Source organism: Panthera pardus, unplaced genomic scaffold (assembly GCF_024362965.1).
Source record: "Panthera pardus isolate Hobbes unplaced genomic scaffold, ASM2436296v1 HiC_scaffold_6, whole genome shotgun sequence".
Taxonomy (NCBI): domain Eukaryota; kingdom Metazoa; phylum Chordata; class Mammalia; order Carnivora; family Felidae; genus Panthera; species Panthera pardus.
In genome coordinates this window covers 38,091,276-38,107,733 of record NW_026526991.1, presented here as the reverse complement: position 1 = coordinate 38,107,733, position 16,458 = coordinate 38,091,276, and the positions used below count along the sequence as shown (strand labels likewise).

Sequence of the window (16,458 nt, the reverse complement as noted above, 5' to 3'; positions counted from 1 at the left end):
TGTTTAACATTCTATGTGTCCTAGTCTGAATGCATCCACAGTTTTATATTTAATGATGATTAATTCATTGTCTACTATGAATAAGGTTACAAGGGATTTATAGCAAAACCAAGTGTTAATCCTGCCCCAGCCTTCAAGTATACATGAACCTCAACATGTATATCCTTAATACATGTACTTATACAGCCATAATACAAGTGGTTAGTGACCTGTCCATAGAAATTTGGTTTTATAGAAAGAAGTTATTTTCTCTATAACAGATCAGAGTAAGGTCCATAGAAGGGTTAACATTTGAATCAGCTGTTGAGGAATCAGTAGGATATGGTTGTGGTAAAACACCTGAAATGGTACAAACTGAGAGGGAGGGATGCTAGAAAGTATGTGGAGTACAAACAGGATATGTGAAAGGCAGTTGTAAGGAAGAACATTACAAATGTGGGCATGATGAGAAATGCTTTCACATGATAATGTGAAAACTGAATTATTACAGTCTTTATGTTATTAGAGATGTATTTGGGATCTTGAATTGAGAACTAGAAAGCAAGGCTTAGATTTGAAGTCTGTTTATCTATGATCATTCTTTATGCTGAGACCTTGATTAAGAATAAAATAGGAAATCTTGCTGCTTAATTTAGCACATTCTAGTCTACCAAGTTTTGAGTAAAATTAAGATAAAGTATTCTTTTAGAAACAAAAAAATTTCTTCCTTTATATCAGTATGAATTGTAGGACAGATGGGTAAGAGGAGCTTGAGTTTTACAAAATAGAGTAGAAATAGCAATTCTAATACTAATGATAGTAACTAATACTTATGTATTGCTTCCAAAGCCAAGGGCATTTCTAAACATTTTACATATATGACCTTGATTTACATATGCTTTCCTTATTTTACAAATTAGGAACTGAGGCACAGAAAGATTAAGTAACTTGCTTAACGTAACCCAGCTAGTAATTGTTAGAGCCCATATTTAAAACCAATAAAGGCATCATATTTTATAGTAAGGAAAGAATTCACAAATATTCACCTGAATCTAATAGCCAGTTACAGTTCAAAATTAATATCTTTAGGGACGCTTAGATGGCTCTGTCAACTAAGCTTCTGACTCTTGATCTCAGCTCAGGTCATGATTTCATGGTTTGTGAGATCGAGCCCTGTGTTGGGCTCTGCACTGACAGCATGGAGCCTGCTTGGGATTCTCTCTTTCCCTCTCTCTCTGCCCCTCCCCTGCTCTCTCTCTCTCTCTCTCAAAATAAGTAAATAAACTTTAAAAAATGAATAAATATAAATAAATTTTAAAAAATAAAATTAGTATCTTTACAGAGATCTTTCAATTGCAAGATAAAATAATAGTAAAAAAAAGCAACTTTCTGTAGTATTCTTCACTGTAAATAAATTGATAAAAGAAACATCTTTTTATTAAATTAATTATAATTTCTAAGTGAAAATATAAATCATTAATGATAATAAGAGCCAGGATGTGAATAATTGGTGGTTCAACTATTTCTTGCTCATTTATATTTTAATATGATTATTCATGTTTAATGTATTTTGAGGACTTCATGAACATATTTTGATTCTTCAAATACCTTATTGATGGCTGTGCAGAAACTAGCCCTACTTTAGATTCTAGATGGCTCAGTAAAAATATTTTGCCAATACTGCCTCAAATAGTTTTGGATTCTCTGGGAAAAGAGACTCTTCCTACTATAGGATGGCAGTCTGACTGTCCTTAAATAGGTGGGCCATGAGCCTGTCATTAAATTAGATGTAATATGTTTGAATCTCACCATTCACAAGTTGATATGAAAACAATCTCCATGCAATTCAAGAATTTCCATTTCCCTGTGGTAGCAGGGAAATTGGTCTTGCTAATTCAAATGTCTCATTCATATTTCTATCTTAAGCTCAGTTAAGCAGGAATGCCTAACCTAACCCCTTGCTTTTCCTGTTTCTGAGGAATATTGTGGCATAAAAGCATCGGGGCAACAGGCATCTAAGGGAACTTGGGTAGTATGGGTCTAGCCCATGATTATATTTTTTTCTTACTGGTCTTTGCTGAAGAGTAATTATTTCCAACAGGGATCGATTGTTGCCCCAGTCCCCACTGCATCTGTTGCTATGTCAGAAGTATTTCCAGAGCCTCGAATTCAGATAGTCTGTCTTTCTTTTCTAAACCCCAAATCAAAGATTCTGATTCAATAGCCCATTCAGTCATCTCCATATTCATTTGGTTAAAAATTTCTCTGTTGCCTTCTTAGAATCACTCTAGGATATCGTGGGAAGCTTACAAGTTCATCCACGGAGACTTTGCTCAAACATTGCTGTTTTATCACTGTGATGCCGTGTTTGATAATGGTATGCTCTATGAGGTTATACCCTAAGAAGCTGGGAGATACCTTCTTCTCCTTGGGGACACCTAAAGCATTAGCCAAGAATTCTTTCATTCTTCTTGGTAGTACTTGCTCCTGCACCCCCATATTTTTCACCAGTTCCTATATTGTAATAAATTGAACTTTTTTGACTCATTTTTTGTTCATTGAACCCACCCCTTTGAGACTATTTGTATAGTATTCTTTAGGCTGCATCTTTCAATCTAATTATTTTCTTTCATTTATTCTTTACCTCAAAACCACATCTTCTTATAAATATTCTTCATTTAAGGAATACAGCAAAATCATCCTTGATAATATTTAAATTTTAAAACTTTGAAAAAGTTATATGTTATTCATTTTATTTCATTATACTTTGTGCCTTTTGTGGTTTTGCGGTGCTAATTGTGCATGACAAACGTGTTATTGAAGATGTGCCCATCTCTGAATTTGTGTGTGATGCATAGTCTATTTAGCTGCAAAAAATTATTTCAGATTTTTTCAGAGTATAAATAATTGGACCGATGAAGTGTCACAGGAGATATGTCTAAAGTAACTGAAAGAATTGTGATTTTTTATGGTTACATACTCATCAAAACTCACTCATGAAATAAAATTTAAGCAATATGATGTCATTTTTCAAAGATCCACTCTCCCTGGTTAAGCACTCTCTGTGGACAAAGAAAATATTTTTTTTAATCCACATTAACTCTCTTAGACCCTAAATACTATGCAATATATAAAATAAAATTTAAAAAAGACCTGTTTTTAACACAGTACTCCAAAGGCCTAACAGCATAAAAGGGTGCCTTAGCTTGAGAGAGAAACTAAGTTATTATTTAGCCATATTTAGATCCAAATATTAGACAACTGAAATAGAATTTAAAATAACGATCACCTATCAGTTAAAGGGATAACACATCATACGTTACCGATTTATTATATTTTTCTGATTTTAGTCTAGAAGTCTTTTAGAAAGAACTATACCCTCAACTTACAATGCATTTAACACAATCTCTGTTGCAGGTTACTTAGTTATAGAAAATCCATCAAGTAAGTTTGTTAAATATCTTTTCTTCTTTTTGAATATCAATGCTAGATTCACTGATTCAATGAATCTTAATGTGTGGTTCCTTTCTTGTATGTTTGCTAGAAAAACCTCCAAGCTGGATATAAATCATAAAAGCATGACTAATTGCATGGTAACTGGAGAAATGCTTTCTCTCTCTCTGGGGCGAAGCCTGCATGTCTGTATTTTAGCTTGGGAAGTAATACGGGGATATTTAAACTCCTTAGGGTTTAAAAACCATGTCATTATGAGAATGAGGTCACTGCAATATTTTATATCTTCTAAAACCTTGTAATGTATAAAATGTTTTCTGTATGACAAAGAGGTATTATGTGCTTTAGGATTCAATGATAACTTTATGCCCTTATATTTACTTGAAAAACTTTCTTCGTTAAAATATGAAATCATTCATCGAAAGTCACTTGAAAATTGAAAGAATTTTGTGCCAGGAGACAAAGAAAGCAAACTTACAGTGGAAAAGTTAATTTTGTAAATATGACAGAGTGACTTTAAAGGGCTGTGTGGTTTATGGGTTTTGAAATGTCTGTTGTTCTGTGGCTCATTAACTGTACAGCCAGCGCCATGCTAAAGCGAAAGAACTCAATCTAACGTGATAATATTTATACCTTTCTTTGCTTGGAGGCCGGTGAGCAAGAAATCCTTCCTGCAACATGTTGAAGAGCTTTGCACAAACAACAACCTAAAGTTTCAAGAAGAATTTTCGGTATGTTACTAGCAGTTGTCACAACATTGCCAGACCTCCAGTCGTTTCATGTGTCAAATTTCATGTCCATTTTAAGCAAGCAAGGCCATGAAGGACTGTGGCCTTGATAATCAATACCCAATTACCAGGTTGATTGTTTGGATAGTAATGTTACACGTGGTGGCCTCTGGTGCAACCCGAATGGAATTATTCACCTACTGTGTGAGGAAAAGGTGCTCTGCTTCAGACCTTCCCAGCAATGGCAACCTGGCCTCATTTCTTCTCTGCTCTTTCATCCAGATGGATGAGAATCTGGAATGCTGTATTCACTGGTTTTTGTGAGACTTAGGTTATGCTCTAAATGTGGTTTTAATATTTAAATAATTATTTTAGATTTAGAGACCAAATAATTCCATTTTTGCCTGCTTAGTTTATGTTAGTGATGTGGATGAACCTGAGAACGTGATGTTTCCAGAAACTATAAAAATCATATTATTTCTAGAACTATCCAAAAGGTAAAAACACCTGCGTTTTATGAGGCCTATTATTAAGTTACTATGAAATAAATACTATATCACATTATGGAAAATATGTGAAGTTAAGAACATTCCACTTTGACACTATTCAGAAGTTAAGATTAATTTTATTGCTTTCAACATTCTATATACCTATAAAATTTAAATTATAATAATGCATAAGGTGTATATCAGAACTATAAATAAGCTTTTTTTAAAACTTGTGTGCATCTTTCCAAACTTAGCTGGTTATTTTGTATTATATAAGTAAAACGGATCTCTAAGTGTCACCAAAAACTTTCTTTTTTTTTTTGCATGAAATTTTTAGTGTGTGAACTTATGAAACAAAGAATTAAGCAATTGGCTTGAATAATTCAGGATTATAATATTTCAGCCTCTCAGGGAATAATAACAAAATGTGAGAAGATTAATGGTATTTCCTACAGCTCTTTGGTTATGCTTCTTAAGTAATATTGGTCTGGACTTAACAAAATCGATGGTACCATAAAACTTTTCTTAGCATTTACACAGCGAGAACTCTCAATTTTTCAGGAGCAAAAGTGTAATTTCACTAGAATAAGAGCGAATATAATTACATTATGCATGACTGAGTAGATGAAAAGTTTTATTAGCAATAACATTTTCACATGTATTATGTTGAGAAAGTTTCTAGTTCAACTTTTTTGGAGATCATGGTTTTGAGAACTTGTTTTTTTATATAAATATATAGGCAAACTTTATACATTTTATAAATATATCTATATATGTAAGGAACTTTTTAAAATTGTTTTTATCTTAATGATGTGTTAAGTTTTCTTTTTTTTTTAATTTTTTTTAACGTTTATTTATTTATTTATTTTTTATTTATTTTTTTTTTTTAATTTTTTTAACGTTTATTTATTTTTGAGACAGAGAGAGACAGAGCATGAACGGGGGAGGGTCAGAGAGAGAGGGAGACACAGAATCTGAAACAGGCTCCAGGCTCTGAGCCGTCAGCACAGAGCCCGATGCGGGGCTGGAACTCACGGACCGTGAGATCATGACCTGGGCCGAAGTCGGACGCTCAACCAACTGAGCCACCCAGGCGCCCCTAACGTTTATTTATTTTTGAGACAGAGAGAGACAGAGCATGAACGGGGGAGGGGCAGAGAGAGAGGGAGACACAGAATCGGAAGCAGGCTCCAGGGTCTGAGCCATCAGCCCAGAGCCCGACGCGGGGCTCGAACTCACGGACCATGAGATCGTGACCTGAGCTGAAGTCGGACGCTTAACCGACTGAGCCACCCAGGCGCCCCTAATGATGTGTTAAGTTTTCAAAGCAAAATTATATTTTAATAAATAAATGCATATTTGATAAACTTTATAAATCAGGTCATACTCACTTATACATTAAATATTTATAAGCTTCTACTATATGATAGGCATTGTATTTAGCATATTGATGTATATATGAACTCAACACTCAATAGCCAAGTGACTTTGGGCAAATCACTTAAACTCTCTGTTCCTCAATATCTTCATTTGTAAAATAATACTATTTAATTCACTAAGTCGTGAATGCTAACATAATTGAATGTGTGTAACACTAAGAATCGTGGCTGACACGAGTATTAGCTATTATGATGATGACTTCTACCATAAAAGAAGCTCATACTGTGATAAGACATGCACAAAAAATACAAAAATACACTGTATCATGATAGAAATATGCAGGGAAAAGTGAGAACTGACTCTATTTGGATAGCAGTCAGAAAAGGCTTTACAAAAAGGTGACCTTTGAGATGAACTTTAGGACAAGCAGAAGACCAACAGATAGATAAAGGGGGAAGGGTTAAGGATGCAAAACAGTCCAACTCAACTAGGATCCCAATGAAAAGAGCAAACAGTAAGAGAAAATGCTGAATAGGATGGTGGAGGCCCTATGTTCCCTGATAAGAAAAAGGCTGCCAAGTATAACATTACTATCCAAACAGTCAACCTGGTAATTGGGTATTAATTATCAAGGCCACAGTCATTTAAATCTATAAGTAGAAACTACTATGTGAAAAAATTACAGAATAGAAGTACCACTTTTCAGATGATTTCCATTTCACCTTTTTTTCTGCCTCTATTTCATTGTCTGTTACGAATATGCTGACATATACTCCTGACACCTTGACACAAGGAAGCTGTTCTGGGATTCCCTAGTTGGCTAATTTTTTTTTCCCTAAGACTTTTGTGCCAACACACGAGATTTCAGATGCTTACACTGTTTCTTTCCTCTAACCCATATCCATATGCAAAAGACTGTCCGGATTTTCTTTTTGAGGAAAAATAAGTGGGAAAGGGAGAATTACCTAATTAAAAGAAATTATTTATAATGATGTTGAAAAAGTTGTAAAAACACAAATTTTAATACTTTTTAAGGAATTTGGCAAGTTGAGACTTATTTCTAAACTGAAAACCTGTGAACTTTGTAAATATAAATCACCAGGTCGACAAAATAATGAACACGTTTTCTGGCACCAACTTTTTTAATGATGAGTGGATAATATCATGATCTTTTATCAAAATGTCAATAATGGATCTCCTTGACCCTTCCTCTGTGTCTGATAATTCTTAATCGCACCTTTGCGTTCCAGTATCGATTTAACAATGCCTACTGAGAACAGGAATTGACCTTTGACATGTTCTTAAACTGACCAGTGTTGTACCAATTAATAGGCATGAAATCACGCTGCCCGAGGAGAGAAAACAAAAAATAAATCACTGAACTCCCTTCCCCTACTAAGTAGACATTAAAATATTAAATAATACTCAGTGTGTACCTGATGAAACCATTAGTGAAGTATGGAGCAGGGTTATTATTAACATGGTTGCCACATCTTAGAGCTTCCCAAAATACAAAGAAATTATCCCAGAAAGACCAATAGTCCAAAAGACCAATTTTTTTCAGAATATTTTCAGTAAACATTTATATAAGTTCATTACTATTAATTTGATCTTGTTTCTGCAGTTATGAGAGGTGTTTTCAATTTAAAAGTAAAAGGGTTTAGAGTGAAGAATAGTCTTTTATTAAGTAGAATTTCTTGTTTTCCTCTGAAATAAATCTAAACTGTGAAATAACTTCATTCCACAGGAATTACCAAAATTTCTTCAGGATCTTTCTTCAACTGATGCTGATCTGCCTTGGAACAGAGCAAAAAACCGCTTTCCAAATATAAAACCATGTATGTGCACTTACTGCCTCTGGTTCTGACCTGCAAAATGTTTTAAAATGAGTACCAAATGCATCTTAGCATCTTTACTTCTTAAATTTATTATATTACATATTCATCAGATTACAATAATGCATTTTATTAGCAGTAATTTTCAAACTGTATCTCTTTTGCTTTGTTAATATTTATTGAAGTTAACATACATGATTTTCAGCTTGTTCACACAAGGTTCGCTTATGCAGGTGCAAGAAACTGTAGACCTAATAGTTTCTTAGCTTTGTAATTTAACCCAAGTAAGGAACCTCTCTAACATCTTCCTACAGATCCAGTTCTCAAATGAAAAGAGAAACATGTAACTTTGTGCATTAGTTTCCCTTAAAAGCAGGGCAGTGCTTTCTTACGGAATATAAAAAAATGCATTGTAAACTATTCACCGAAGATCGGAGTAAACGTATGCTTACCAGGATTGGTTTTACAAAGGAGGCAGGGTTGTGTCTCACCATAGTAAGCCATACTTCATTTTTCAATCAATGAGGAAAGAAACTGCATTGTTGTTTTAAGAATTAGCAGCGATGTGAAAGGAAAAATAATTATATTCCTCTGTTAATAATAGCTGTATGTTTGATATTACATATTTTGAACACGTGTGCCTACTGTCTGTATTCTGATACAATTCACTTCGTACTATGAAATAAACAAGTGCTATTTGTGGTGTTCTGAAATATTGTTAATATTGTTTCAAAATCTAGAATTTTTAAATATTCCTAATTTTAAAATATTCTAATATATAATAATATATAATATTATGTATTATAATGATACACAATATACAAATATAATATATAATAATATAATAGTAATATATATTTTTTTCTATATTGGTAAAATCCTTACTTAAAAATTGAACTCTCTGTCTAGGAAGACACAGACGTGGAGAAGGATACACTCGCAGAGTGTAAAATAATAAAGGATGTTGATAGGAAGACATGGACCAAATTCTGATATTCTAGAACTGGAGGATAACTGAGGCATGAAGTAAACAAATTTAGGGAAACGTGATATAGGAAGTAGTCATCTAGTGGAATCTGCTAATTCCCAAGAATTAGGATAGGATGAAAATGCAAATAGCCTTAATCACACAAAATCCTTTCTGGAACAAAGCAAATAATACGTGAATGACTTTAGGAGCAAGTTGACAAATCAGACACTATTGTAGGAATGACTGAATGTTAGTATTGCATCTCTAAATGTCTGTGTTTCTCAGTGGATCCTTTTGTTTTCCCTTTCAGAGAGTTAACCTGGGTCAGATGCATTATAAGTTTAAGAGATAGGGAATTTCTCATATTTTTATATTTGTCTCTATCTATATTTCTTCCATACTTGTTTGCTCCATTCCTATTCAATGCTTTTCAGTGAAAATGAATACTATAATCTAATTGAAAGACAGTTATTATGGAATATTTCATATCTATTTACATTCATATATTTGGCTGAAGTGATTTTTAATCCATCAGTATATATAAAATAAGTAAACCAAATATGGCTAACTTATTTCCAAAGATCAAAGGGTACCTAATTGAAAATATGTAGAAATTTGAGATGTTAGCAAAATGTTTTTTAAATGTGACATTTCAATCTTTTATTATTAAGATCCCAGTGCATTATTATCAGGATTCACATTATCACTATAATAAAAGTCAGACCACATAGCTTTATTACTTATAAGACAGGAAGAGAATAAGAGTGGTCAATGGAAGTAAATAAAAAACCTTAAAACAACAAGAAGATTTGAGGAGTATGATTGCCCCATTTCTTCAAATCTGAGGCTAAGACAAAAAATAATTGTTAATGGTAGGATTACACATCAAGGATGTTTGGAATATCATAATTAGAATTTAATGCATGTTTCACCTTTACTAGAGGCAAATGGACAATGTCTAATTGTTTTCTGCTTTCTTGATTTCAGTCCAGAAAAATTTATGGCACTTTTTCAAATAATGTATTACATCCACATTCAATATCTTTTCATGGATTTGTAGGGGAAAATTTTTTCTTAACTATCCTCTTAGAGAATTGGAGGTCCTATAAGAAATAATTTTATTAGGTAGATTTCTCTATTCTTCAAAAATGTTATTAGAATAATTAATTAATTCAATGAATACCTACTGCCTGCATATAGTAAAACTGCTAAGAATGTGTGGGCTCCAATGAAACTTGCTAGGCTGCAATCCTGTGTACCTACTAACAGCCTTAGTGACTATATGTACCATTCAGTGGTGTCCACCTCGTGAGCTTACTGTGAGGATTAATGGAGTAATTATTTAACCCACTCTGCACAGTACTGGAACATGCTCTCAATGTTAGTGCTTATGATTGTTGAATCAATAATAGATTGCTTATTTTTAAAAGCCACTAACTTTCTTGGTGAATAAGCTTTAGTAACAGGACTTTAGGGTCTATAGTCTGGACATAACAAGCACAGTTCCCTAACCTAGGTTAGAAGGCGAGCTATAAACTCACAGCCACCTCTATGGGTAAGCGTACCCCTGCCACACACACACAGTACAAGGAAATGAGATGTTTAAACTAAATATATTCTCCCGCTGTGCTCGCAGAGAAGCCATTAAGCTGAAGAAACGTTTTTTTCTCCCATAGAGAATGAATTCATTTTAATAGACTCTGAATTTTAGCTTGAGCCAGCTTAGTGAAGTACATTGTTTCCCCTGAGTAATGTAGGAAGTGGGATTTCAAATATCACAGTGCATTATAGAAGATATTAGCTTACAGGGCTTTAAGGTACTAGAATTAGCAGCAAATGCTTGCAAAAGAGATTTCCAAATCTCTGTTTGACAGGACACTATGACCTTCAGAAATGTTCCAACACCACGAAGAAAAGTTTAGCTTGCTGTTGACTCAGATAGTTATAAGCAGGCATATCAAGTGAATAGAAACCTGATGGCATCCCTTCCTAAGTTACAGGACTAGCCACAAGGTCATTAAAATAGTTATAGCACACCAAATTCAAAGTCTTTGAGGCATAAATCATTTGCATAAATTTGCTTAAACATTCCCCATCTCTAAACCTATAGGGCAGGTCATTTTAACTCTAACGATGCAGCATAGTCATTTAACAAGTAACATGTGTTTAAGCTTTAAGAACATGAGAGCATGTATCAAGTTCTACTCAGCTTTATAAGTTTCAGAAGCTTTCGTGTAAGTTTTCCTCAAGAAAATTCTAAAAATAAATATTATAACTATATATTATAGTTTAGGTAATGAAGGAGAAGAGAAGTTAAGGAATTCACCCAAGTCCAATTTATATGGTAGATAACAGATGATTCATTTGGAATTCAAACCCAAAGCCATTTACCAATTGTTCCTCCACTACCAAGTGTCTTCCTCATGAGATTAGGAAAAAAAAAAAAAAAAAAAAAAAACCAACTTCAAAATAAAGATGTAGTAATGGTATTTTGTATCATTTTCATGACTAGTTAAAATTAGCACTGGACATTCTGACTGTAATACCAACGTGGTAAATATCCTCACAAAAAATAATTTTGAACCCCTTTTTTTGAAAAGAATAATGGTTAGGGGCATCTAGTTTTACCAGATCTTAAAATATTCTAAAGAATAATCATTAAAAGTTTGGTATTAAAGAAAGAATATAGGCAGAAAAATTAATAGAAAGGAATAAATAGTCCAGAAATAGGCCTAAATGCATAGAGAAATCTAGTGTATAATAACAGTAGTATTTTGAGTAAGGGGGAATGATGAATGTTAACAAATTGAGACTGTTGTTCCAAATGGCAACAAAGAAACAAACAATAAAAAATATATTTTAGCTCATTCCATAAAAAATAATAAATTCCAATGGATCAAAGATTGAAAATAGTTAAAAACAAAAGCAGAAAAACCCACTAAAGTTCTAGAAGAAATTATGAATGAATTTGTACAAATAAAAACATTGATGTGACCGACACCTTTGTATGAATGACACAAGAAGCCATAATTCCATGAGGAAAAATAATTAGAAATTTGATTATAAAAACATGTAAATTTTTATGTATGGCAAGATAGCTAGCAGCTCCATTGATTGATAGACTAAAATAAATGACAAGAAGAAAATTTCATTCAATACATGTAAGCATATTTTCATTATAAAATGTTTTTAATAGAAAAATAGTATAATATGAAAAGTCAGTTAAAAAAGTTATTTAAAAATGGCCAATACACAAACAAATAACCTCAGATCAATTACATTCACATTTAAGGAAATAAAAATAAATATTATGAGATATAAATTTGTATCTACCAAAATATCATAATTAAAATGTTTAATAATATCTTATGGTAGTGAAAATAAGAGGAAACAGAATTGTTCAAACACTTTTGTTGGAGTATGAACTTATATAAATTAGAGAACAGTTTGGCAATATCTTTCAAAATTTGAAATGCACAATACGATTTAGGATTTCTACTGCTGGTAATGCATTCTACAAATACACTGCAAATAGTTTAAATATATTTATTTGGCATTTTGCAATAACAAAATGAGATGAATTTAAATCATCATAAGAGTTAAATTAATATATCCAATCAGTGAAATACCATATGTTTAAAATAATGAGCTAGACATTTTGTCCATGATAATATGGAAAGACAAACATAGGTAAATGAAAAAAAATTGCAGAAAATTTGTGGGTTTTTAACCACAATAATTCCATTTGTGGTTAATTTTTTATGAATATGTACAGAAGATTCTGGAAGTATGTACAAGAACATATTAATAGTCATTGTCTCTGGGCAGTGGAAGTATGAGATAAGAGGGAACTTCTTTAATTTTATGGCTATCTGTAATGTTCTATGTTATGTCATGTTTTTCTTTGTATTATTTTTATAGGAAAGAAAGTAGTGGCAATTTTAAAAATGAATTAGCATTAATGTCTCATATTTTCCTCTAGATAATAATAACAGAGTGAAGCTGATAGCTGATGCTAGTATTCCAGGATCAGATTATATTAATGCCAGCTATGTTTCTGTAAGTCACCATTTTTTTTGTTTTATATTCTTATAAAACATAAATACTTCAATTATATTACTCTTCCAACTATTTTAAATAAGAAATTAATTATAAACTCTATGGATTTTAATGTGCCAGTCCCTCACAACAACACTAGGTACCTCCCTTTTATAGATGGGGAAATGGAGGCTCCTAATAGAGATTGCAGTTTACCAACAATCATGTCACTAGTAAGTGACACAGGCCTTTCCACTATTTTATATTTGTCAGTATATTATTTGTGCATAAAAAGGTCTGTCAATCTCTCTTACAAAGAAAAAATCAGTCAAATAGATAGTTATGTCCATATAATATAAAAATAGCATGCTCTTCTTCCCATCTAGGTTTTCAGTCCTTCAATGGACTATGATGTCATGTTCTACTTTTTATCCTCAGCTACCTGGAGAATGTGCACTCCATTGTACCTGCTCAAAGAACATATATGAGGGGCACCTGAGTGGCTCAGTCAGTTAAGCTTCTGACTGTTGATTTCAGCTCAGGTTATGATCTCATGGTTCGTGGGTTCAAGCCCTGTATTGGGTTCTGCACTGACAGTGCAAGGCCTGCTTGAGATTCTCTCTCTCTCCCTCTCTCTGCCCCTCCTCCGCTTGCTCTCTCATGCTCTCTCTCCCAAAAATAAATAAGCATTAAAAAAAAAGGTGGGCACCTGGTGGCTCAGTCAGTTAAGCGTCCAACTTCAGCTCAGGTCATGGTCTCACAGTTTGTGGGTTCCAGCCCTACGTCGGGCCTCTGTGCTGATGGCTAAGACTAGAGACTGCTTTGGATTCCATGTCTCCCTCTCTCTCTGCCCCTCCCCTGCTTGCACTCTGTCTCTCTCTCTCTCTCAAAAATAAACATAAAAATAATATAAAAATATAAAAGAACATAAATGAACCAACATGGGATGATTTTTGTGGCATGCCTAATGAACTATCTGGCACATCATAGATAATAAAAGCTTGCTGCATTGGATTGAAAACTGAATGAAACCAATGTGTTTTTAGGGCTTCCTCTCCTTCTCCATGGCTCTTTGACTTCTCAGTGCTCTTCCCTATCATAGGTATATGGAAACTTTAAATGCACCCAAGACCTCCACTTGGGTTGACACAACCACTCTGAGGAATCTCAGAGTTAGGAATTGCCCTTGTTCTTATTTAAGTCAACCATTCACCTTGGAACTGTCTCTTTAAAAATCCTATTAGCTTCTCTCAGCATTGATTCACCTACTTCCTCCTAAGGCAGATGATTCTATCTCTGAACAGCTCCAATATACAGTTGTTTTTTTTTAAAAAACGAGATATGCTCCCGTATATTTTCACACCCTGGCTTTAATTCTAACATATAGCAAAGTTAACCATCCTTATCATGGTGACCCTACAGTCACCTGAGGATTTCCTCTACTGCCCCTAGTCTGTTTTTCTTTTCTTTTAATTTTTAACTTTATTTTTTTATTTTAATTTTAATTATTTTTAATATTTTAGTTAGTTAACATACAGTGCAATATTGGTTTCAGAAGTAGAATTCAGTGATTCATCACTTACATACAACACCCGGTGCTCATCATAAGTGCCCTCCTTAGTACCCATTACCCATCTAGCCCATTTCCCACCCACCTCCCTCCATCAAACCTCAGTTTGTTCTCTGTTGTGAAGAGTCTCTTGTGGTTTATTTCCCTTTATTCTCTCTACCCCCTTTCCATATGTTCATCTGTTTTGTTTCCTAAATTCCACATATGAGTGAAATTAATGGTAATTGTCATCCTCTGACTGACTTCTCTTAGCATAATACACTCTAGCTCCATCTACAATAGTTGCAAATGGCAAGATCTCATTCTTTTTGATGGCTGAGTCATATTCCATTGTGTGTATATACCACATCTTTTTTTTTTAATATATGAAATTTATTGTCAAATTGGTTTCCATACAACACCCAGTGCTCATCCCAAAAGATGCCCTCTTCAATGCCCATCACCTACCCACCCCTCCCTCCCACCCCCCATCAACCCTCAGTTTGTTCTCAGTTTTTAAGAGTCTCTTATGCTTTGGCTCTCTCCCACTCTAACCTCTTTTTTTTTCCTTCCCTTCCCCCATGGGTTTCTGTTAAGTTTCTCAGGATCCACATAAGAGTGAAACCATATGGTATCTGTCTTTCTCTGTATGGCTTATTTCACTTAGCATCACACTCTCCAGTTCCATCCACGTTGCTACAAAGGGGCATATTTCATTCTTTCTCATTGCCACATAGTACTCCATTGTGTATATAAACCACAATTTCTTTATCCATTCATCAGTTGATGGACATTTAGGCTTTTTTCACAATTTGGCTATTGTTGAGAGTGCTGCTATAAACATTGGGGTGCATATGTAGATGGTGTACCCCTTCTAATCTGTATTTTTGTATCCTTTGGGTAAATACCTACTGGTGCAATTGCTGGATTGTAGGGTAGTTCTATTTTTAGTTTCTTGAGGAAACTCCATACTATTCTCCAGAGTGGCCGCACCTGTATACATTCCCAGCAACAGTGCAAGAGGTTTCCCCTTTCTCTGCATCCTCGCCAACATCTGTTGTTTCTTGTGTTGTTAAGTTTAGCCATTCTGACCAGTATGAGGTGGTATCTCAATGTGGGTTTGATGTGTATTTCCCTGATGATGTGTGATTTTTGAGCATCTTTTCATCTGTCTGTTAGCCATCCGGATGTCTTCTTTGGAAAGGTGTCTATTCATATATTCTGCCCATTTATTAACTGGGTTGTTTGTTTTTTGCTGCCCATAGTCTTTTATTATTTTCTTGTTCATAGGTCTTCACTCCCAGGCCTGCCATTGCCTTTGGTCCCACTGGAACTCTGCTTACGTGATGCTCCGTCCTGCCTTGAAACCTCTGTTAAGGGGGGAAAATTCATTCTGAGTTCTATATTGATTAATTATAACTCCATAATTACAGTCATATATTGGGTCCTATTGTGAAAGAAATAAATAATTGGAGAATTTAAGATTTATTAATCTTAATTATTAATAGGGGAAGTGAGGGAGGGTTCAGAGGAGTTAAGGGATCTTTTGAATATTTATGCAAAAACTTTAAATCAAGCCTATTTTTCTGCAAGAATTTTAAATCCATTTTGAAGAGCCACACACATTTTCTGTTGCAGTAAGAATATTTTAGCCACTTATGAAATTATTAATTCCCTTGAAAATGTAATTCTTCTCTAAAGATTTTGGTGAAATCTTGTGATTATTAATTTTCATTGTAGCCTAAACTCTATAGCATGCTGAAGTTTTACTTTGATTTACAGAATGATGCATATATGCATTTAACTTTAATCAATGTGCTAATGATCATGTGTTTTGTGATACTATAGAACAGGACAAAGGCAAATAATTGTATCAGTGATGTATTGATTTGTATAATTTTTATTCCCCAATAAGTACGTACAAAAGAATAGCTCACATCCTCTAATGTTCAACCAGATAGAGGGTAACAGTATAGGGCATGAATGTGATTACAAAGGAAACTGATGGTTTTAGTAGGTATAACTAAACCTACACAGA

At 33.8% G+C, this 16,458-nt stretch overlaps 1 protein-coding gene and 1 long non-coding RNA gene across 5 annotated transcripts in view; one reads left to right on the top strand and one right to left on the bottom strand.

The window, feature by feature from the left end:
- Positions 1–16,458, bottom strand: part of LOC109270557 (uncharacterized) — a 166,895-nt gene that overhangs the window by 106,777 nt on the left and 43,660 nt on the right. The window lies entirely within an intron of this gene.
- The window catches only part of PTPRQ (protein tyrosine phosphatase receptor type Q), a 206,695-nt gene that overhangs the window by 169,816 nt on the left and 20,421 nt on the right, over positions 1–16,458 (top strand). For 3 of the 4 annotated variants that reach the window (XM_053894770.1, XM_053894768.1, XM_053894771.1), the window contains 4 exons: positions 3,397–3,423; positions 4,082–4,163; positions 7,776–7,866; positions 12,816–12,892. In XM_053894770.1, coding sequence (XP_053750745.1) covers positions 3,397–3,423; positions 4,082–4,163; positions 7,776–7,866; positions 12,816–12,892 — 277 coding nt within the window. The remainder of the gene's footprint in view (positions 1–3,396; positions 3,424–4,081; positions 4,164–7,775; positions 7,867–12,815; positions 12,893–16,458) is intronic. The other variant, XM_053894769.1, reaches the window with a different exon arrangement.